The sequence below is a fragment of the Kryptolebias marmoratus genome, linkage group LG9 (assembly GCF_001649575.2).
Source record: "Kryptolebias marmoratus isolate JLee-2015 linkage group LG9, ASM164957v2, whole genome shotgun sequence".
NCBI classification, from domain to species: domain Eukaryota; kingdom Metazoa; phylum Chordata; class Actinopteri; order Cyprinodontiformes; family Rivulidae; genus Kryptolebias; species Kryptolebias marmoratus.
Window position 1 is genome coordinate 6,063,233 of NC_051438.1, and position 22,199 is coordinate 6,085,431.

General features: G+C 41.6%; 2 protein-coding genes across 2 annotated transcripts; both read left to right on the top strand.

The window, feature by feature from the left end:
- Positions 1 to 577: 577 nt before the first annotated feature.
- LOC108240026 (cyclic nucleotide-gated cation channel) lies at positions 578 to 8,802 on the top strand. The gene is made up of 10 exons (XM_017423109.3): positions 578 to 666; positions 3,094 to 3,204; positions 3,366 to 3,557; positions 3,636 to 3,746; positions 5,157 to 5,263; positions 5,428 to 5,915; positions 6,001 to 6,279; positions 6,443 to 6,541; positions 7,460 to 7,837; positions 7,959 to 8,802. The coding sequence occupies exons 1-10, from the start codon at positions 578 to 580 to the stop codon at positions 8,142 to 8,144; spliced, it is 2,040 nt and encodes a 679-aa protein (XP_017278598.1). The 3' UTR covers positions 8,145 to 8,802.
- A 1,623-nt stretch (positions 8,803 to 10,425) lies between these two features.
- Positions 10,426 to 17,075, top strand: LOC108240011 (calnexin). Its single transcript, XM_017423095.3, has 5 exons — positions 10,426 to 10,986; positions 11,316 to 11,380; positions 12,836 to 12,955; positions 13,046 to 13,148; positions 16,321 to 17,075. The coding sequence occupies exons 2-5, from the start codon at positions 11,318 to 11,320 to the stop codon at positions 16,395 to 16,397; spliced, it is 363 nt and encodes a 120-aa protein (XP_017278584.1). The 5' UTR covers positions 10,426 to 10,986; positions 11,316 to 11,317; the 3' UTR covers positions 16,398 to 17,075.
- The last annotated feature ends 5,124 nt before the right edge of the window (positions 17,076 to 22,199 follow it).

Genomic DNA, 22,199 nt, shown 5'->3' on the forward strand with positions numbered 1-22,199 from the left:
TCAAAAGGAAGACACACATACAATTTACAATTTAAATCGTGCTTTTTCAAATGGCCATGTGATCGTTCCTTTTATCCGCTTCCTCCATTTAAGCAATCCTCTGGGTTCATTTGTCCTTTCTGATGCTTAAGGACAGTTTGATCATTTATGAAGAAAATTGTATGGACAAGGCAGAATGCAACTAAATTAAGCACCTAAACTCAATTTGTGGATTGAGCCGTCAAACATTTGGACATCAGGATATTCATCAGGTTTGTTGACGTCAACATATTTTTGTTTCTGTCTCTCCCTGATCCATTCTGCTGTCATTACTGTTGAATATCTTGTTGCTAAGCAGTTTGTGTTGTGATATCGATGCAGCGTGACCTCGTACTGAAATCTGTTTTTCTGACTCTGGGTCCATCAGTGTGGGCTCATGTACGTGTGTTTACCACTCCCCCGTAAATGTCTCTGTGTCTCTTTGATGTGAGCATACAGTAGCTTGTAGGGCCGTACTTTCTGGTTAAAGCTGGGCTTGTAGGCTTGCGTGACGATCCAGTAAAACGACTTGTAAGTGAGCCGGGTCTGTCTGTGCAGTATGACCGGTCCACTGAACGATTCACACAGGCTGTCTGTGAAAACATGGACGGAGGAGGAGAGTGACCGTGCTGAGAGCACCCTTAGCAGGTACACACACACACACACTTTTTATAATATAGCAACTGTATCTGTACATACATGTGTCGAAATAACCAATGTGTTTACAGCCACAAATCCAGAAAGCTTCTTTGCCATTCAGCATTAAAGAAATACTTTGGCAATTTTAAAGTGGGGTTCTGTGTAAAAAGGATCAACAAGTAATATTTTACCTGTTATAGATACGCAGCTCTTTGAACGACCTCAGTTAGGAGAAAGTGAGTGTTTTTCTGACTGCACTGACAAGCTAACAGGTGGATCGCTGGCATCAGTGTTTCATGCAAATGCTATTCCATAGACCTTAAAGCGCTGTCAGTGTCTAAATACATGGTTATTTACATGGAAATCTGTGGTTTCCAAGGCAAATAGCAGCAACAGCAGCTGGCTGTAAACATTCCACTGCAACATGGGGTCAATTTGAGCAGCAATGTCATAATATGTTTACCAAAATAACAATGTAAGTCAAAACCGTTAATGTTTAAAGATGTGGTGAAAATAATTTGCATGAAGTGCTTTGACAGTGTAGAGATCGGAGTTGCTTTAGGACAGCAGCAATTCACTTCAGAGGTGGATTTTTAGTTTTTCAGTACAGTCTGAGAGGAACCCCCTTTTAAAGTACATTGGTGGCGTCTTAAACCAACACAAAACTTTCAATCTCCATAGCAGTTCATGAAAAACTTGATTGTTTGAACCTTTAGATTGTCGTTAAGTTTACATTAGACAAATATTTCAGCAGAATTATTAAGAAATTCCTGCCAGAATTAACTCCAGGTTCACTGGAAAATTTACAGCTATTAGGATTTGCAAATAAGCCTAGAATTCAATGTAAACAGTTGTGTAATGCAAAACTGACAGCAGTGTAAAAGTTTCTGAAATTGTGTTTGCACAAACTGCTATAGTTGCAGCACGGTGGAGCAGTGGTTAGAGGTGTTGTCTCACAGTAAGAAGGTTGCAGTATTGCCTCCCATATGGGGCCTTTCTGGGTGGAGTTTACATGTTCTACATGTGCACACATGGGTTTTCTCCAGGTGCTCCAGTTTCTTCCCATACACCAAAACTATGCATGTTAGCGAAACTGGTAACTCAAAATTTGTCATGAGGTGTGAGTGAGAGCATGAATGGTTGCCTGTCTCTGTGTCCCTGTGATGGACTGAGATCTGTCCACCATGTCCCCCGCCTCCCACACAGTGACTGCTGGAGATAGACACCAGCTGCTCTGCGACAGAAAAGCGGTTAAATACAATGAACGGATGGATGGATGAATCGCTATAAAATATTGGAGATTAAAGTTGTTTCAAGATGGCAGCAATCCACTTGTCCTCATTCGGTCTAGCTGTTAGCGGTTACACTTAAAGTTGCTCATTACAAAGTATGAAATGAAAGTTCATCCTGAAATATATCAAATGGTGCAGTTGTTGGGGTGCACACTTCATGTCTAATCAGCATCTTGATATGCCACACCTGTGAGGTGGATGGATTATCTCAGCTCACTGAGACAGATTTACACAAATTTGTGAACAATATTTGAGAGAAAAAAAAACCCTGTTGTGTAGATAGAAAAAGTCTTAGATCTTTGAGTTTAGCTCATGCTCAACTTATTTAATTTCCCTTTGGGATTAATGAAGTATTTTTGAATTGAATTGAATGAAAAATGGGAGCAAAAACAAAAGTGTTGCATTTATATCTTTGGTCAGTGCAGAACACACTCTCCGGTTCCCCATTTTATAGAGGTACTACCGCTTCTTTATGCCAGTTCAAAGGCACTGTTCTGGACATCCACGCAATGTTGCACAGCCTCGTCAGTCAAGACAGCTCAACAATCTCTAGGGCCTTAAAAAAATCAGGACAAACCTCATCTAACCCTTGGAGCCTTGCATCTGCTGAACTCGTTTAACAAACTCAGACAACTCAGCATCAGCTGCATGTATATTCTTTCCATTGCCTGACTTTATCTTTAGCTGAGCTCAGTAGCGCCCCTTCCTCGTTGTACACTGTTGGCAAAGCACCATTTCCCTCGCCTGTATGGAGCACCGAAAGCAACATAATCAAAAATAAAATCGGAAATATATATATTTTGCTTTTGCTTTTTCCTTACACATGCATTTTTGTCAAGTAATGTTTATATTTTGCTTTTGGTTTTTGCTCATACATTTCCTCCTCCTCTTTAATTACCGTGGGCATTTCTGCGTCAGTATGCAAATGAGGAGGCTGTCTTCTTGGTCCAGCTCCTCTCCTATTGGTCAATATTCTTGGTCCTGGTCATGTATGAGAACTACTGTCTCATTTGTTTATCTGCATTTATTGATACTTTTATTCAAAGATTTCCTTTTTTTATTATTAACAAAGAACAGTATGACAAATCTTTTAAAAGTTCTGGCCAATGATGTTGATATTTGTTGCATACGTTTGAATGTGTAGGGGGCAGTCGATATGTGATGACACGTCTTCAGAGCTGCAGAGAATGGCTGCCATCGAGAGGAGAGATATGAATTCCCAAAATTCCTTTCGAGGTCGAGGGGCTTTGTCCAGGTATGAGAGTCAAAAGTTTGGCCATATAGTCGGAAGAATTTGTTATCATCTTATGAGTTTCTAAATCACTACGTTAATTATAAGTGCTTTAGTGTTTTAGGGTAAGAAGAATGATTCTGGTCTGTTCAGAATTTTAAAGGGATCCTCATTACTGTTGTCAGGATAGTAAGTATGGTGATGACTCTGAGAGAATGGGCCCAGAAGAGTCTGGCCGAGGAGACAGAGAGACCAGATTCCTTTTTGGAGCGTTTCAGGGGCCCAGCCAACATGGACGTCCAGGGCCCACCCAGCAGGTTCAGCCACAGCCACACTGGCTCTGATACAGAGAACGAAATCCGACGCTCCAGACGCACGTAAGAAAACAACCGCAATGTAAACAAACTTTCTCCAAACGAGCTGACACTCATATAAATCTGCCTTTTTTCTGTCAGAAGGAGGAAGTGGAAGGTTGTGGTTTTATCCCCGTCTGATAATATCTACTATCACTGGCTGATAGTGATCGGGACTGCAGTTTTTTACAACTGGACCCTTCTAGTTGTCAGGTGAGAAACCATTTACTGTTTGAGTTCTTGCATCACTTTCTAGCCTATACTTACAAACAATTGGTGGTGAACCAAATCATGATCCGGATCGGATGATTTCTTAATGACGCTATGGCCTTGGCCGAGGTGTGCGCTCTCTGAGTGCTTCTAGTTACAGCAGGTTTTATGGCCCAGCTGTATAAAGTGAATAATTATTGTACTTTAACAAAGTTTTCTTCATCAATCTTTCGACACCTGTCTATTACCTGTAAAGTACTATTTGCCAGGTAGATAAACAAATTGGCCTAAATCGAATCGTCTGACACCCGAAGAGTTTTATCTTTGATCTGGGAATTGGTAAAGGTCTCAAACAAAGCTTGTGAAATAATTAAAGAAGGACTTAAAAAGGGTTTTAAAATGTTGTTTAAAACCTCTGATTGTGATGGCTGGTTCTGTATTTCTGGGGTAGCTTGTAAACTGTCAATATAGATAGCTGATAGCATTGTATTTTAATGAAAGCATTTCATTAGTTTTGTTGTCTCTACACAAAGTAAATAACATGCAATCAAAGCACTCCGAAATAAGACTGGGCAATCAGTACTTCAAGTCAGATTTCATACTAGGTCAGTTCATAACTTCTTGCTTTTCTTCTTAAAAAAGTCTATTTCTGGTGTCTTTGGTAGTTTTGGAACATTACATGGACAATTTGTGTAAATTTTGTATCAGTCATCTTGGACCCCCAAAGACGCCAAGGGGGAGCCCCCAGTGGGGGCTGTTGAGGAGAACTCGAGCCAGCAAAGCATGGTGAGCCCACCTCTAGCAACCCTGGACCAGAGACCCACTGGCCAGGCCAGTAACCCAGGCACCACACAGGCACCCCAGGCACCCCCATCATTCAAACCCCCTCTGTCAACCCAGAAATAACCCAGACCTTCTTGGGTGGCCTAAACCCAAACACCCCTGCCCACACCCCCCAGACACCCAGGTCCCAGCCACTGCAGCCCCCGACCCGCCCGCCGAGGATATTTTCAAGCTGACAGTTTTTGCACAGTGACTGTTTGTTTGAGGCTTACTTTTTACTCTGTTTCTGTCTGCCTGTAAAAGAGTCACACACACAGGTGTGGGGTTACCAAGGTGATTCTTAAGAGCCACTGGAAGCAGGTTTAATTAATATATATATATATATATATATATGTGTATAAAATCTTGGTTCTCGTTACACTTCTAATACAGTTTATAAATCCAATCGTAGACATTTTGTTGGATTAGCATTAGTAGCTCCCCCTCAAAAAGAACAACAACATCCTCTGTCCACCTCTGTTTCCAGTGAAGGCTTAAATAAATCAGTGTGATTTCAGGTGAAATGAGTCACTCACAGTTTCTCACGTGTTGCTGTTATCTTCTTTGGCTCTGTATTTTTTTTTACTGAAGGGCCTGTTTTGATGAGCTCCAGATGACTAATGTTCTGGTGTGGCTTGTGCTGGACTACGTCTGTGATGGAGTCTATATACTGGATACTGCTGTTCGTGTCCACACAGGTACTTTGCAGTCTGATGTCACTCAGAGATTGGTTTACATTGACATTATTCCATCAGCATCTTTTTTCCTTGTTAATAAATCCTAACCCACTGATTTCTATTTTCACATATAGTCCGTGTTTCCTAATTTGGCCATTGCCATTAAGCCTATTATCTGTGCTAAGGGTTTTTGGATCAGGGCATGTTGGTGAAAGACGTGCGCCGTCTGAGAGAAACCTACATCCGAACATTACAGTGTAAACTTGACATCTGCTCCATCCTCCCAACGGACCTCCTGTACCTCATGGTCGGAATGAGCTACACTCCTCTTCTCCGATTCAACCGGCTTCTGCGACTGCCCCGCTTGTTCGAGTTCTTCGAGCGGACAGAAACCCGCACCAGCTACCCCAACGCCTTCCGCATCTGGAAGCTGGTTCTGTACATCCTGGTCATCATCCACTGGAACGCCTGTGGGTACTACAGCTTCTCCAAGGTCCTGGGACTGGGCTCCGACTCGTGGGTTTATCCCAATGCATCGGACCCGGAGTTTGGCTCTCTGGCCAGAAGCTACATTTACTGTCTGTACTGGTCCACTCTGACGCTGACCACCATCGGAGAGACACCTCCTCCTGTTAGAGATGAGGAATATCTGTTCTTGATATTTGACTTTCTGGTAAGTTCACAGAACAGCGTTTAGGTCTTACACAATCCTAACTGTTCGTTTATCAGAACAACTTCCGCTGGTGTTCCTTCTTCAGATCGGGGTTCTGATCTTTGCATCCATCGTTGGTAACGTCGGAGCCATGATCTCCAACATGAACGCAACAAGAGCGACCTTTCAAACCCGCGTAGATGCACTCAAGCACTATATGCACTTCAGACATGTCAGCAAGGTGCTGGAGCAGCGCGTCATTCGCTGGTTCGACTACCTCTGGACCAATCAGAAGACAATAGACGAACAGGAAGTGCTGAGGAGCTTGCCAAATAAACTGCGAGCAGAAATTGCTATAAATGTTCACCTGGACACACTGAAAAAGGTAAAGACCTCAAACTTCATTCACAGTGGACTTTCAATGTTCATTTTGCATAGTTAAAATAGAATTACTCTATCGGCAGACTTTTGTTGTGCTTCAGTACATATTTAATTGTATTTTCCCTCCAATATTTTGTATGTTTCTGTAAATGTTTGGGTGGAACTAGGTGCGTATTTTCCAGGACTGTGAAGCAGGCCTCCTTGTAGAGTTGGTGTTAAAACTTCGGCCGCAGGTTTTCAGTCCTGGTGACTACATCTGTAGAAAGGTTAGTGATTCTTCACAGGTGCTATAAACAATATATTATCAAATATCGATCTGTTGCTACCGCTGTACCACTGTGAAAGATTAAAGGAATGCCATTTGGTAAAACCTTTAGCTGTTTATGTCACACTTCTGAGGACAGATCCAAATTTACATGAAGCTGGAGTTCTTGCAAAAAGGAGCCTAACTGAGTATTAACTTTGTGGAGGTTTAATGAACTATTTGTATTTTATTTGTTACATTTTAAGTGTATTTTTGACACTAAAGCACATTTAAAAAGTAGCACAAGGCTAGCTAAAGGCTAAAAGAAGCAAAAGTTCCTAAGAGTTCGTCTAATACTAAAAGTTAAAAGTAGTAAAATGCTAAGTAAAAGCTAAAAATACTAAAAGGCTAGCTAAAAGCAACAGAAGCCTAGCTAAAAGTAGCTCAATGCTAGCTAGTAGAAGTAAAAGTAGAAAAAAACTAGAAGCTAAGGGTAGTAAAATGCTGTCTGAAAGGTAAAGGTAGGAAAGGGCTAGCTAAAAGCAAAATGTAGCAACAGGCTAGGTTAAAGCTAACAGCAGCAGAACAGTAGCTAAAAACTAAACATAGCGTGAGAAGACAACAACAGAGCAAATATGAAGCAGATTTCAGAGTATAATGTTTTTGAAGGAATCAAAAATGATCTAAATGTATTTCTGTGGGAGAAATATTTGTTATTAAAGTTAAAAGTTTTGAAAAGTATAAAAGTTACAAAAACCTCAAGTCATAGCCCCCCATCTCCTGAATGAGCTGAATGTTTTGAAATGGCTAAAATAGCACAAAGTATGCAAAAGTAGTTAAATTGCAAAAATGTACAGGAAAGGGAAAACAACAGTGACTTCTGATTCAGCATTCACAATTTTATTACTAAACAAACTGTATCTTCTTTGTCTTTTTCAAGGGTGACGTGGGAAAGGAGATGTACATAATTAAAGATGGCCGCCTGGCGGTGGTGGGAGATGACGGAGTCACCCAGCTAGCTGTTCTGACCGCAGGAAGCTGCTTCGGAGAAATCAGTGTCCTGAACATCAGCGGCAGTAAGATGGGGAACAGGCGCACAGCCAACATTCGGAGTCTGGGGTACTCGGACCTGTTCTGCCTTTCCAAACAGGACCTGATGGAGGCTCTGCAGGAGTTCCCCCACGCCAGGGCCCAGCTGGAGCAGAGAGGGCGGGATATCCTGCGGAAGGAGGGGCTCCTGGAGGAAGCCAGCATTTTGGCGGGGGAGGAGATGGAGGAGAAGATGGAGAGGCTGGAAACCAGTCTGGACCGGCTGCAGGTCGGTGCTGCTCCGACCACCGTTTGCTTCTGTTTTCTGTTTTCTGCCATGATCTCTTGCTTTATGAGTACAAAATGTTGCTTCTGTCATGGATGCCAACTGTCTTCATTATTTTCCCCAGACCTGTTTGGCTCGTCTGCAGAGTGAATTCAACTCGTCGCAGCTTCGGCTGAAACAGCGAGTCACGGCCCTCGAACAGAACATCACAACGGTAGTATCGGGCAGTGGTTTCCTGTCAGATGCTGACGGCAGTGAGAGCGTCTCTGGCTGTGATGCTGTACGAAGTGAAGCCAACCTCAGACTCTAAAGAGTCATTACTGTTAAAGGAGAACTGAAATCAAATCTCAAAATACTGACATTGCATGAATGGTATTTAGTCAAACACATCCACACATCATTCCAGGGACCCATTTCTCTGACCTAAAACTTAAATAACTTGGTTTTAGTGTTTTAGTCAATAATTTCCAAAGTGGGTGATTTGTGGAGCGGAGTTGGTGTTCTGGGTTAATGACGTGTGCTGTGCCCCGGCCAGCCAAGAACGCCACTACTGTCTCATTGTTTCCTGGTGGAAATGGAAGAAAAAGCCTTTTTGGAACACGAAGAAATGCCAGAAGACTTTGTGGGAATAATGGAGATACAACCATACCAGTATGAACCTAAACCGACGGCTGGATCACCAGAATCAGATGAAAACTCTTCAGATTCAGATTCTGATGATCACCAGGACCTTCATGGCCGACAAAACAACACGCATAACGACCGAGTTAGAAACGTAGAACAGTGAGAACCGATTACCCCCAGATCATTGTCATGACATCAGCACTCAGCACTGCAAGTTAACATAAAGACGGCAGGAGAGAGCTAACATTTCAGAGTAGCATTTCTGTTTCTCACACCAGAGTAAACTGATCAACAGCAGTTTCAGACTCTGACATTTGTTTAACCACACATGGATTGTTTTTATTTTTTTCCTCACTAACAAACTGCTCTGAATCACAAACTGATTTCCGGCTGTCGGCCTGTAAGCAGCTCAGACCTTTTAATGACAGCGTGCGTTCATGTCACAGTTGAAGGAAAACTTCCTGTTTCTCGACTCCTTCTCTGTGGAGATGTCCTCCTCTCCATTTGCCTTTTTTTTTTAAATTAAAAGTAGTTAGGACTGCTGCTGGTAAAAGGTCCTGTTTTTTTGGTGCGAAGCCAGTCCACCGCATTAACGAGGGTCGGAGCGGTGCTGCTCTTTGAAGTGATCCGAACCAGAGTTCTGATAGTAATTCACACATTGAAACTTATGGATCCAAATCTGAGGAAGGGTTTAATCTTTCAGGAAACCAAAAACTGAAACTCCAGTGGTATTTTCTGGCCGGTTCAAATAATTAATTCCAACAAACTGAACTATATTGTACCGATATTCATCCACTTACTGATGAATGGCTGAACCTCAGCGGCTCAGCAGACATCATACTTCAGGAGGGTCACGGAAAAAGCTGAAAACACCAGAGTGGCATTTTTAATATTCAGTGTTAAAAAAATATATATTTTTTTTAACTTGAAAATTTTACAACAAGCATATTTTATGCTTCTCTTTCAACTGATGTTGGCTTCAAACCACTTTTCTCTTCTCCTTAAACACCTGTATATTCTTCTAATACATGGTTGTGTTTTGTTTCAAATCTCTTTTATTGTCAGCGTATCTTTTCACTGCACATGTTGTTCAATATTCCAACAAACATCGACTTCCTTCTATAAATCCCAGCAGTAGTTTGGGACTTACTTTCGTCGTAACCACAGATCTGCGTCTCTTACATCCTGACCTCACTATTAATAGGACAGGCAGACAGAGTAGTGTCATAACCAGGCTCGCTGGGCTGCAACGTTAAAAGAAGACTGAGAGAATAACAGCTTTATGAAAAGCAACTCTATACGTAAAAATGCTTACACAAGCAAGCAGGCCTAGTGGTGATCTGCCTCAAACCACGATGTGTATGTCCTAAAGACGTGTCTTCACAGACGGAGCCAGACTGTTACAGCATCACTGCTAGACCAGTGAGGGTACACTGAGAAGGTGAGCCTAAGATACTCCATAAGAAGTCATAAAATAAAAAAGCATAATGGCACATTAAAACTAAAACTAATCCTAAGAGGGATTTGCAAAACGTTTGAAAAGTGCAGACACCTCAACGGTTACAGTGTATGACACTGTCACACTAATCTTCAAAAATATATCCATCTTTAACTGTGATTGTGTAAAAACCATTAGAAATCTCTAACTCCCAGTTCAGTTGCGTAAAGTCCAACTTTCTGTGACTCTTTTCAACTTTGAATGTTGTTTCTGTGACGTATATCTGAGCTGTAGAGCTCCAACGAGGTGCTGGGTGTTCGTACGTGGTTCATCAAGATCCCATTGTTGTCAATGTGGATCTGTTTCTTTCTTTGCACATTTTTGTTCTGCGCTGTATGCTATACTGCTGCCAAAACCTTTGGCACACCATTCCCAATCATGTTCTGATGTATTTTTTGTATGTTTTTATTATTATTTTTTTAAAGCAGCTGAACACCCGACTAGCTACATGAACGGAAAATACTAATGCTTAAGACTTTTTTTTTTTTAAAAGAAAATGGAGGGAAAGAAACAATGCGTCATGTTTAAACAGTTTTGTCTCAGTCCATCTGATGGCGTTCAGTCAACATTTCTTCCCTTGAAGAGGAAAATAGTTGACTCGTCTGACATTCAGGAGGGGTTTCAAACTGCTCCGTTAGGCTCATAAAAAACGGAGACCTTTTGCCTTTTGCCAGCTGATTTGAGAAAAAAAAAAAAAGCAGAAGAATGTGAAGAACGTTTTATCTTGGTCAGAGGATTTATTACGGACAGGCTTTCTGCTTTAAATCATCCGTCATGTCATTGTTTTCACTATGGGCTGTCAGGGATTCTGTTTCAGTTTTATTAAAAGTAAACCAGCTGCTGTTAAAGGCTGTGTGAACGTGTGTGTGTGTGTGTGTGTGTGTGTGTGTGTGTGTGTTAATGGCGGTGTGATCATTATACTGTAGTAACTCTATAACTAGTCATGTTAGGAAGGGATTTAGGACCAAAGTCCACCACCACAACATATCAGGAAGTGCCTTCAGGAAGCGGTGAAAACTGTGTTAAAAAGGTAAAAGCAGTTTATAGTTTCCTCTCCTCTCTGTTTACTCCACCTTTTTCTGTTTAACGTGCTTCTTTTCTTGCATCCAATTTCTTTTTCTTTTTTCTGGAAAAGTCCTTTTTTGTTTTTATCTTTTGTTCTTCTTCCTCTTCTCTTCCCTTACCCTGTCTGAGCTGGATTACAGGAAATGATGATTAAAACTATTTTCTATTTTCTGTGTCCAGCTTTTAATTGTTGTCTTTTTAAAATATCTCGTATGGTTGTCTATTTGGGCAGTGCGTCTTTTCGTTTGAATGTTTTCTGTACGCTTCGAAATCAGCATTTCTTGTGTGTTTTAGTGATGGAGAACAGTTTTGTGGTGATGTGCATGATGCTGGTGGCTCCAGTGTTTGCTGCTGAACAGGTAAGACTTTCATCTATATGTGTTTTAATTTGATTTTCTTTCATCAGTACAGTTACTAATAAAAATATACCCATACGTACAGAATTGTATTATTCTCCAGCTGCAGAAACGCAAAAGGTGAGCCATTATGGTTTTGCGTGTCTGTTAGCAAAATATCTCATAAAACACGGCACAGATTTTAATGGAACTTGCAGAAAGCAGTTATTGGAGGCACGTCTGCAGCTAATGCAATTTTATAATCAACCGGATTAAAAATGGCCACCACAGCTGATCCACCCTAGCAAACACAAAAATAGCTCTAACTCAGTCAGTTTTACAGATACTAAGCTAAGGTTTGGTGTGGTAGTAGCTGAGACTCAGCCCCAACACAAACTCTGAGCTCAAACTAGTCGGATGAGATTTTTGCGTAAAATGTTTTTAACTGTTGGAGTCAACCTTGTCTGTCTGTTAGCAAAATATCTCAAGAACCACTAGCTGGATTCAAATGAAGCTTTCAGAAAATAATAAATGAATCTACATTTACAACTTATTAACCTTTAGAGCCATCCTGATTCAAGATTGCCACCACAGCTAACTCACATTTGAAAAAATAAAAACGACTATAACGCAACCAGTTTTACAGATACTGAGCTAAAAACTGGTGTGGAAGTAGCTGAGAGTCCCCCCCAACAGATACCATGAGCAAACACATTGTGCGGGATCTTTGCTTCAAACTTTGGCATTAACTGTTGGAGTCAACCTTGTTTGTCTGTTAGCAAAATATTTCATAGAACCCTGGGTCAATTTTAACAAAACTCTCAGAAAGCGATCAATGGATGTACATTAACAACCGATTAACTTTTAGAGCTAATGCAATTCAAGATGACTGCCATAGGTTGTTATCTTTAGGCAACAAAAATGGATGCAACGCGATCATTTTAAGCTTTGGTCTGGTATTAGCTGAGCGTCATCCCAAACACATGCGCTAAGTGCTAACTGACCAGGGATGCAGACAGAACTCAAGGACTAGATGCACCAAGCAGAGGAATTTAATAATAAAACTAGAAGCAGTCAGAGAGCACCAACCTGAAAACTCAACCCAAAACTGAAAACCACAAAGAGCCCGTAGGGAACAGGTGAGCAAGAACACAGGAGAACTGGAGGGTAACAGAGAGCACTGACAGACTGAAGAGCGAATAATGAACTGGGAGAATAAGTACAGAGGGAGACGAGGAACAAGAGGTCTGATTAGTAAAACAGGGACAGCTGAGAGACGAGGAGCATGAAACAAGGAGACACCGGAAAACTAAGCACGAGGGATCTCAAAATAAACAAGGGAATATAAAATAAAAACACAAGAAGAAGAAAAAAAACCCCACACCAACAGATCAAGTGAGATTACTGTGACTTTCAAGGTTTGACCAGAGCAGCTGTATACCCGTCATCTGTCATCATCTCCGTTTGTCTGACCTGCAGCCTGGCTTCATAGAGAGCATCCTGCTGTCGATCCACCATCGCCCCTGGCTCATAGGCCTTTACGTCTTTGTCGTTGGACTTCCCATCATCCTCTTCATAAGCTTCATGTGGCCCGACAAGGTACCTACGGCTCATTTATGTTACAGATCACTGTCGTGTTCATGAAATACAAATGCAAATGTAAACGTGTAACTGTGTGGCGTGTTAAAGAGGTTCGGGCCGCCCAATCAGCCATATTATTATAAGAAGCTGGACGATATTCAACCAGATGATCCTGAGACCTCGCCGCTGAGGGAGTCAGCAGACAGTAAAGGTAACGTGTTACTCTCAGATTACATGTGGTAAATATGGAAAACTATCCTAGTTGGGGAATTTCTGATTTCTAACCTTTACTCTGTAGGATCAAGGATTTTATAGCAATGTAATGTCATTTTATTTAAAAATGCAGCTATTTTTTAAATCAACTTTTGCAACCCCACTTGTTTCACTGCACTCTCTATGGCCTACTAGACCAGGGCTGACAAACTCAGTAACACAAGGGGGCCAAATTTAAACAGTTGGTCGTAGCCAAGGTCCGATCTCAATTAATATTTATTGAAAAAATACATCAACTAACCTTGGTTTTAGATGTAATATGTCCAATCATTCATAAGAAATATCAAACATCTTTTCCCAGTTAAATATTATATAGAATTTTGAACAAACAGACTTTAATGAACAAAGAAAAATAGGTTGAACTTAAAAAGACACATCATTAGCATTTATTTTTAAGCCTTCTTATGAATTTTTCTCTGACTGCTGGAGATAGGCACCAGCTCCCTGCGACCTGGAATGGAGAAGTGGGAAAAGAAAATGGATGGATGGATGAATTTTTCTCCTTTAAAACAACTAAAAAGCCATCAGCAAAAATCTGAACATACATCTGCTAACAATAAACTCTGAAACAAGAAGAAAATACAATAAAAGACGACATACATTAAAGCAGACTTGCTGTTACTCTAATGTACTCAAGTCAGATATCTGACCTCTTTTCTTGGCTGCAAATTTATCAACAAGAGTTTGATGAGCCCCATTTGATGCTCTCTGTTGACCTTTTTACATCAAAATCAAAGATTACTGAGAAATTAAAACTTTTCTCAGCTTCAAAGTCAAAGTCACGAGAAGACTTCCTTAAATAGGCTCAGATTTTGAAGCAAAATGAGAAGTGATAGATGTTCGATCGGTCTCAGTAAGATTAAAATGTTATCATGGGGGCCGGATCTGGCCAGCGGGCCTTGAGTTTAGCACATGTGTATCAGAACATGCCTGACACTGCTACACTCTGAGTACTTGCTAAATAATATTTTCCCCATATTCCAGACACTCTCCTGCACCTCATCCTGTTCTAAACACCTCAGACTGAACCAGCATGGAGCTATGTGCTTGAACATAACAAGCGCCACCTCAGAAAACACGTACCACCACCATCAGACATAAAGGCCTAGTCCACACGTAGCCGGATATCTGGTAAACCGAATAGGTTTTGATGCGATTTGGCCTTTCATCCACATGTAACCTCGTTTAATAGCACTAAAAACGATGGATAACGAAAACTCCAACCAAAGCGAAGATTTGCAAATTCTCCTTTTCTGTGGTTGCGTGTGGACGTTGGTAACCGGAGATTTAAAGTTCTGCGAATGTCGGGGTGTAGGGAAACAGAGACGAACCCAGAATCTTAAAGAAAACTAATTTATTAAATAAAAACAAACAAAAACAAAGAGGCTGATGTGGCAGCAAAAACTAAGACAGTACAAACATAGACAAGCGAAGCACGGCGAGGTAAAACATGGACGAAGGACAACGAGCATGAACCAGTGGAGAGTGGAGGAGAAGACCGGACTTATAAAACACAGAGGATAATCGGTTAGTGGGCACAGGTGCGTGAAAGTCATTACTGACAGGTGGAGGTGGGCGTGGAAAAACACTGGGGACAGGCAGTACAAAAAGGAAAACAAGATAACAAAAACCAAGAAATACACAAAGAAAAACCCAAAACCTGACAGCGAATTATATTTTGTGACAAGTAATGCAGCGCTGACGTCACATATTTGTTATTTGACCATGCAGTAAAGGGAGAATGTCTTCTATCAGAGAGGTGCTGATTTTTACCTTGACTCAGATGCTTTTTGCCTGTTTGTTTTAACAAACCCAACTACTACAATATGTTGAATTGCAAAGGAGAAGAAGCGCTTGGAGGGCAGTGGTTTTACACCAGCTGTCCCTCCCAATGCACAATGTCGCTGCCATTCAGTGTTGCCGTCACTGGTTTTGGATCAGCGATCATAAATGAGGACGATTTAAACATGCCCCCCTATGGGTTTGGCGTTTTTGAAACAACGCTCAGTGGTGAAATTCAAAGGGTTTGTGTGGATAAAAAACTTTTTTAAACCGATCCCGTGTGGATGGTGTCATTTCTTAAAATGATGTGGCGGAGCTATTCAGTTTTATAAAGACGTGGATATGTGTGGACTAGGCCAAAAACATGGTAGTACAAGTTTACCAGCTTGTACAACTGGTTATAAGCTGGTCAAGCAGACTGAGTATCTGATGTAAACAAGCAAACTGACCAATCAACTTGAGCGCCTGACAAACCTAAAAACAAGACCTGCTTCTGTCTTCTAACCTTAACCCTTCAGCAAACCCAACTGGCTAAAGGACACATCGAGCATGTTTGTGTCATTGGTCTGATTCAGGGGGAAACCACATGACTAAAACAGAAACAGAAAGGGGGTTTTAAAAGGGGTGTTATGAGGAGTCATCAGCAGTCAGTGTCTTACCTTCAGTAGACAGGGAGACTGAAGAACTGAGCTGACAGAGAGTGTGTGTGTGTGGCCAAAACTGATATGTGATGCCTTCAAACTCCAACTTTTCAGAGTGGTTCATGTGAACACAGTTTTATAAATCTTCACACTTGGTTACTTTTTCATTAGTAGGTCATTTACACAGAAGTTTAGAGTTTTTTTTACACTTGTCGGTCTGTAATCTGTTATGGTCCGAGTGAAACAGGAGCTAAGCTTGCGCCGCCCACGAAGCAGGGCTGGCCCGGCTGGCCCTACTCTGAAGCAGGGACCAAAGAAGCAGGGCCGGCCTCGAAAAAAATGCAGATGTGAACACGCACAAAGCTAGCTGAGTAGAGTGGAGCCGGGACCTTTAGAGCCCGTGTGAAAGGGGCATTACTGTGAGCTTGACTCTTCAATATGAGGTTCTCCACATGGATAATGACTGCTGTCTACTACAGGTAAGATACTTACTGCTCATTAAAAAATACTCCACAAAATCTTACTGTTTATTTAAGAGAGGAAAAAAAACACAGAGAAAGAGTTTGACCCGTTCGAGTGTCTGAATAAGCTGTAGTGCATCAACTGTACGTCTCCGTTTATCCATTGATTGAACCCTGTGGATTTGATGGTGAAATTCTCTCTGTGTGTGTGTGTGTGTGTGTGTAGGATCGCGGAGCAGCAAAGAGACCTTGGCAGGGAAAACCACATCAACTCACAAGAGGAATCTGAGCAAACACTTCTAATACTTACAAAATCTGTGGATGGACTGAAGTCTTTATGACATTACCTCACTAAGTCTGGTAGATTACTGGGACTGCCTCAGGTTTTATATTTACAATGACAATAGATGATATACAGTCACAGGAAAAAGAAAGTCCCCCCCACTTTCAGTTCCAGGGTTTTACATACCAGGATGCATTCAAAATGATCTGGTCTTTTCCAGCATCTGAAATGACTTAAATCTAACCTCAAGTGTAAATAAAACACACAACAGATTCCCCTATGTCATTATCAATAATTCATAATAATAATTCATAATATTAATAATAATTTTTAAAAGCTGTGTGAAAAACTAAGTCCACCCTTGCTGCTTTCAGGAGGTTCAGTAGCAGCTAGGAGCTGTTGATTAAATATGTTGATTAACTGATCACCATCAGTGGGGCCGCCTCTATAAAAGCAGACAGGTGAGTGTTAACACAATGACAAAGCGGAAAGACATCAGCAATGACCTTAGAGAAGCAACTGTTGCTGTCCATCAGTCTGGGAAGGGTTAAAGGTCATTTCCAAACAACTTGTAGTTCATTATTCTACAGAGAGGAAGATTATTTACAAGTGAAAAAAAAAACCTTTAAGTCAGCTGTCCCAGAAAATCCATCCCAAGCTCAGACTGTGCAATGCTAAGAGAAATAACAAAAAGCCCAGGAGATCCATCTCAGACTCGACTGGTCTCAGTTACCAGGTTAAAGGTCAAAGTTCATGACAGAACAAACAGAAAAACACTTTAAAAGGTTCATGTAAGCACGACTTTGGATTGTAAAGTTTCATCTGAATGAACCACAAGACCTCTGGAACAATGTCCTTTAGACAGATGAGACCAAAGTAGAGAGGTTTACCCATAACAACACAGCTCTATGTTTGGAGACAATCAAACGCATCATATCAGCACAAATACATCATATCAACTGTCAGCACGGTGGCGGAGGGTTGATGGTTTGGGCTCCTTGGAGTTATTGAGTCGGCCATGAACTCCTCTGTAGACTAAAGGATTTTAGAAACAAATGTGAGACCATCTGTCGTACAGCTAAAGCTTGGACCAAACTGGGTCATGATGCAACAGAACTATGATCCCAAACACAGCAGCTGATCTACAACAGAACGGCTCAGAAAGAAAAGAATCAAGGTGTTGTAATGGTCCAGTCAAAGTCCAGATCCTCAACCTGATTGGAATGCTGTGATGGGACCTTCAGGGAGCTGAGCAGAAACAAATGTCTGCGAGTCTCAATGAACTGAAGCAACGTTGGAAAGAAGAGTGGGTCAAAATTCCTCCACAACTATGTGAGAGACCGATAAACTCTAACAGAAAACCAGTACTGAGAGTTCTCTGTGATATAGGAGGTTTTACAACCTGCTGATGACCCTAGTTTTTCCATACAAAACTTTTCCATTTTAACTCTGCTTTTGTTTAGCAATTAATATCCTGATGGAATCTGCTGTGTGTGTTTTTGTTCACTTCAGGTTAGATTTTTTTTACATCCTGATACGTAAAATCCCAGAACAGGAAGAGGGCAGACTTTCTTTATCCCATGCTTGGAATCTCTGTTTTTCTTTTGAGTATCACTTGCATTTCCACCTCGCTGCTGTTGAACATAACGTACGTTAATCATTTATCAGTAATAAAATAACTCTGGTACTAAATGATGTGAGCTCATTCATATTTTTAGGATCTCCATGACCTTCCTGTGTCTCTAACTGTGCATCATGGAAGCTGTATTTGTTTGACTTTTTATCTGAGCTGCTGTAAATCATTTAGCCAAGCCTCTCTTAGAGATTTTTAATTTCAAGGAGAATTGTACCTGAAAAAAAAAAAAAACATTCCCAGTGTATAATGTTCAAATATTAATCACATATTTATTTCTCATACCTTAAGTTGTAAATAATCTATTGAATCCTACCAAATAGCTTTGGTGCTTTTGTCAACCCAAAGAAAAGTTAAAAGGCTGAAAAAAAAAAACAAAAAAAAAACGGGAAAAACAAAACTTGGTTTGATTTCCCATAAAGGGGACACTGATATTCAAAATAAAACATCTAAGTTTCTTTCAGGGCTTGACAACACAAGCAAGTCTCACAGCCAAAAACCTGCTTGAAAAGTGAATTTTCACCAAATCTGAGCTACAGAATACAAAAATGAACACAAACATGTTGTCTTTGGGCCGTTGCGTCACATTTAATATGTGAAAACATCCCATTTAGAGGTCTGAGAGCAGAACATCTGAGTTTTTTACTGCCCCAAACACGGATGTTTTAAAATACTTTTAAATGTGTTCATTTCTTCATTTTATCGTGTCTCATAGTGCTTCAGGGATTAGAAAGTGATTGGTTAGGGTGGGGAAAACATCAAGGTTTGCATTAAAACACACACAGGTTTAAATTGGATATTAAACTGCTGGACATTTACTGGCTGCTCAGTCCCACCACCTGGATACGAACTTGTCGGGATTTGGGTTTTTGGTTTTCAGTTAGTTGCTTTATGTTTCAGTTGGTGTTTATTATTTTCTGTTATCTTGTAGTTTTGGTTTGAGTTCCTTCTGCCTCGTGTGTCTGTGTTTGTTTCCTGTCATCACTCATGCCTCCTCAGTCATTCACTTATCTGTTTACTTGCCACGCCCATCTCCACCTGTCAGCTATTATTATCATTCACCTGTTCCCACTTACCTCATCATCCTCTGTGCTTTTATACCTTGTCAATTCCCCCATCACGCTGTCGGATCATTGTTTTCTTCTTTGCTGGTCCTGTGTACTTCCGTGTCTCTGGTTTTGGTTTGGTTCTTGTTCTGCTGCCCCGTCAGCTTTTTGGTTTCGTTCAAATAAATCAGTTTTTCTTTAGTTCCGCATTATGAGTCTGTTTTCTGGGTTCGCCTCCGTCTCCGTCGATCATGACAGAACTGCGTTGGAAACACAAACCACGTGATTTTTCCTCTAAGTTTTCTGTGAAAGTGGGCTGAAAGTCAGGTTCATGCAGGTGAACGTACTGCTAAAGTATTAAATGATGACCACGTGACTCTCCCCATGACCTACACAGTCTGTTAGAACGTGGTCGGATCGTGACCAATTTTGCTGCACTGGTATCCTACAGGCATAGGGGAGCTCCGTAAAGCCATCTGGTCAAAGAAGTTGGGATATATGGCACAAGATAATTCTAGAAAGGCTGATTTGAGTGTGCAAGACCCTGGGAACCAAGGTAGAGGAAAGAAATTCAGGAAAGTACCCCCCAAGAGACACCCTGACCATCAGAAAAACTGGGGTTCAAACCAAGAAAACAAGTTCACCCAGCCTGGCAGTTTGAGGAGGCATCCCAGGTATCAGAGGGTCAGAGATGAAAACCAGACAGAATAATAGGCCTAACTTCAGGAGATCCTACCAACCCAGACAGCAAACTGTTTGTTCTCACTGCCACTCATGTGTTGATCATCAAAGAAGGGACGGTCATCCATCGCACCCAAGACACGGCAGGAGGAACGTCAGGAACATCTCCCAAAGCAGAGATCAGGCTCCTTCCAACCAAAGATTTCTGGGTCATGGTGTTAACAGAAACACATTTTATCAAAAAAACCTTTCATTTCCTTGTACTGAAGCACAGAATGGACAGAGACAGATTGGACACTCCAAATCAGAGATGCAAACATAAACGCAGAAGATCCAGAAAAATAAATTCCCACAAAAACTTGCAAACGTGACGATAACAGAAAGAGAACGTATCGTTCTCCTGGGTCTTCCAGTCAAAGAGCTGTCATACAGAACGAACAAAGAGACAGATCAGGCTCCCAACATCAGAGAAAAAAGATCATTTATAAGTTTTTGTTTACTTTGAATAATTTGACAGGATGGAGGTTACAGTGAAAACCCCTCCTGTGTGTGTGTGTGTGTGTTATTTTTGTGACAAACTGAAGAAAGATAACTTTAAAGATTAACTTAAATAAAACAGTTCAGAAGCGTTGATTTCTGTGACTTCCTCTCTCCTAATTTAGCGCTCTGTGATGCTCTGACATCATTTCTTGTTTGGGATCAGCTTCTCAAATAAATGTGAACTTCAGTTATGTGAGTTTGTTGTTTTAGTCTGATTTGGATGCCTCCTGGATGCCTACATCTGTAACCGGAGTGATGCTCTGGCTGAGATAAAGTGATGATTGGAGGTTTAGGGCTGTGTGAGGGAATCTGTCAGCTCATGAAAGGTAAAGAGAAGAGACAGCACAGAGCTCTGCTATGAAATGTTGCTGTGACTTTTGGCTCCTCAGCAACATTTTAATCTCATCCACCTGCTTTTTCTGATGAAAATGACAGAGCATCACTCATAAGTCCTCTCACTGGGGATGAGGCCCTGATTTGTTGATCCATTACATGCTCAGTCTTGTCATGACATGTGAACAAGACTCTCAGATACTTGAACCCCTCTGCTCGAGACAAAGACTCACCCTTGACCATGAGGAAAGATTCTAACCCTAACCCTAACCTTTTTTTTTTTCCTGTTGTGGCATATCAGGCATACCATATGGAGAAGATGGCTGCCTACGTGTGCCAAGACAGATTTGCTCAGTAAAAAAGAGAATGAAAATGAGAATCCTAATTGCATGATTTACTTTATTGAATTAAATGAATCTAGCATCAGAGTAGGCAGGCCACATTGTTGTAATAGCAACCTGTTTGTATGATCTTCAACCATCAGGATTGTTTGTGAATCGATGTGTGAAGGTGTGTGTGTGTGAGTGGATGGGGGGGTGAGGAGAGGGAGTATGCGTATGTGTAACAGAAAGACTGTATATATATATATATATATATATATATATAAACATGAAAAATAAAAAATAAAAAAGTGTGTTCATGTCATGCGTGTGGTAGTATGTCACCTATAGATGCAGCCCCAGGAGGCAGCAGCAGTCCCAGGCCAACAGACACCGGGCACCACCCCAAGACATCTGTGTGTCCGTACAGAGGTAGGTCATCAGCAAAGAACAGGGTCAGCAGCCCGCATCCCCCAGGACAAAGAGGTACGGGGAGAGACGCAGGACACGCACCAGCCCCCCCAGCCCAGCCACACCACTGCCTCCCGCCGCGCAGGCCAAGCCTATTGGCCCGGTGCCTGCACCAGCCCCCAGCAGAGAAACCGCCCAGCACCAAGCAGGAGAGGCCCCCTCAGAGCCCCAAACACACCGAGCAGGAACCAGTCCATTGTGGCAAACGCAACCCAGAAGGACCAAGGTGAAAGGACATACACCCATCTTCCCTGGTGAGCCAACCTCTTGAGAGATCTAGTGGGAGAGGATGCCCATGAGGGAAGATTCCACCTTTTTCTGGTTGAGAACCATGGCCTCAGACTTAGAGGAGCTGACTCATCGTATCTGGTTCATACTCGGCTGTGAAAAACCCCAGTAAACGCTGAAGCTCATGGCTTGAAGGCGTCTCATCTTTGTTTTTTTGCAGAAGAAACAAAGATGAGACCCTGTTCTCCAACCAGACATGAGGTTCCCAAACCTGACACCCTCCTCTCCTTTTCTGCGCCTTGAGATCCCATTCATGAACACAGTTCTTGCTTTAGTTATCCAGGGAATGGAAAGCCCTTAAACATGACCTTGGCACCCTACACTCTAGCACACACGTGTCAAACTCAAGGCCTGCGGGCCAGATCCGGCCCTTTGTAACATTTCATGTGGCCCCCAAGATAACTTTTAGATTTCATTAGGACCGGCCCTCCAGTCTGGGACAGATCAAGTCTCTGATTCTTATTTTGCTTAAAAAAACTGAGCCTAATTAGTGAAGTTTTCTCTCGACAG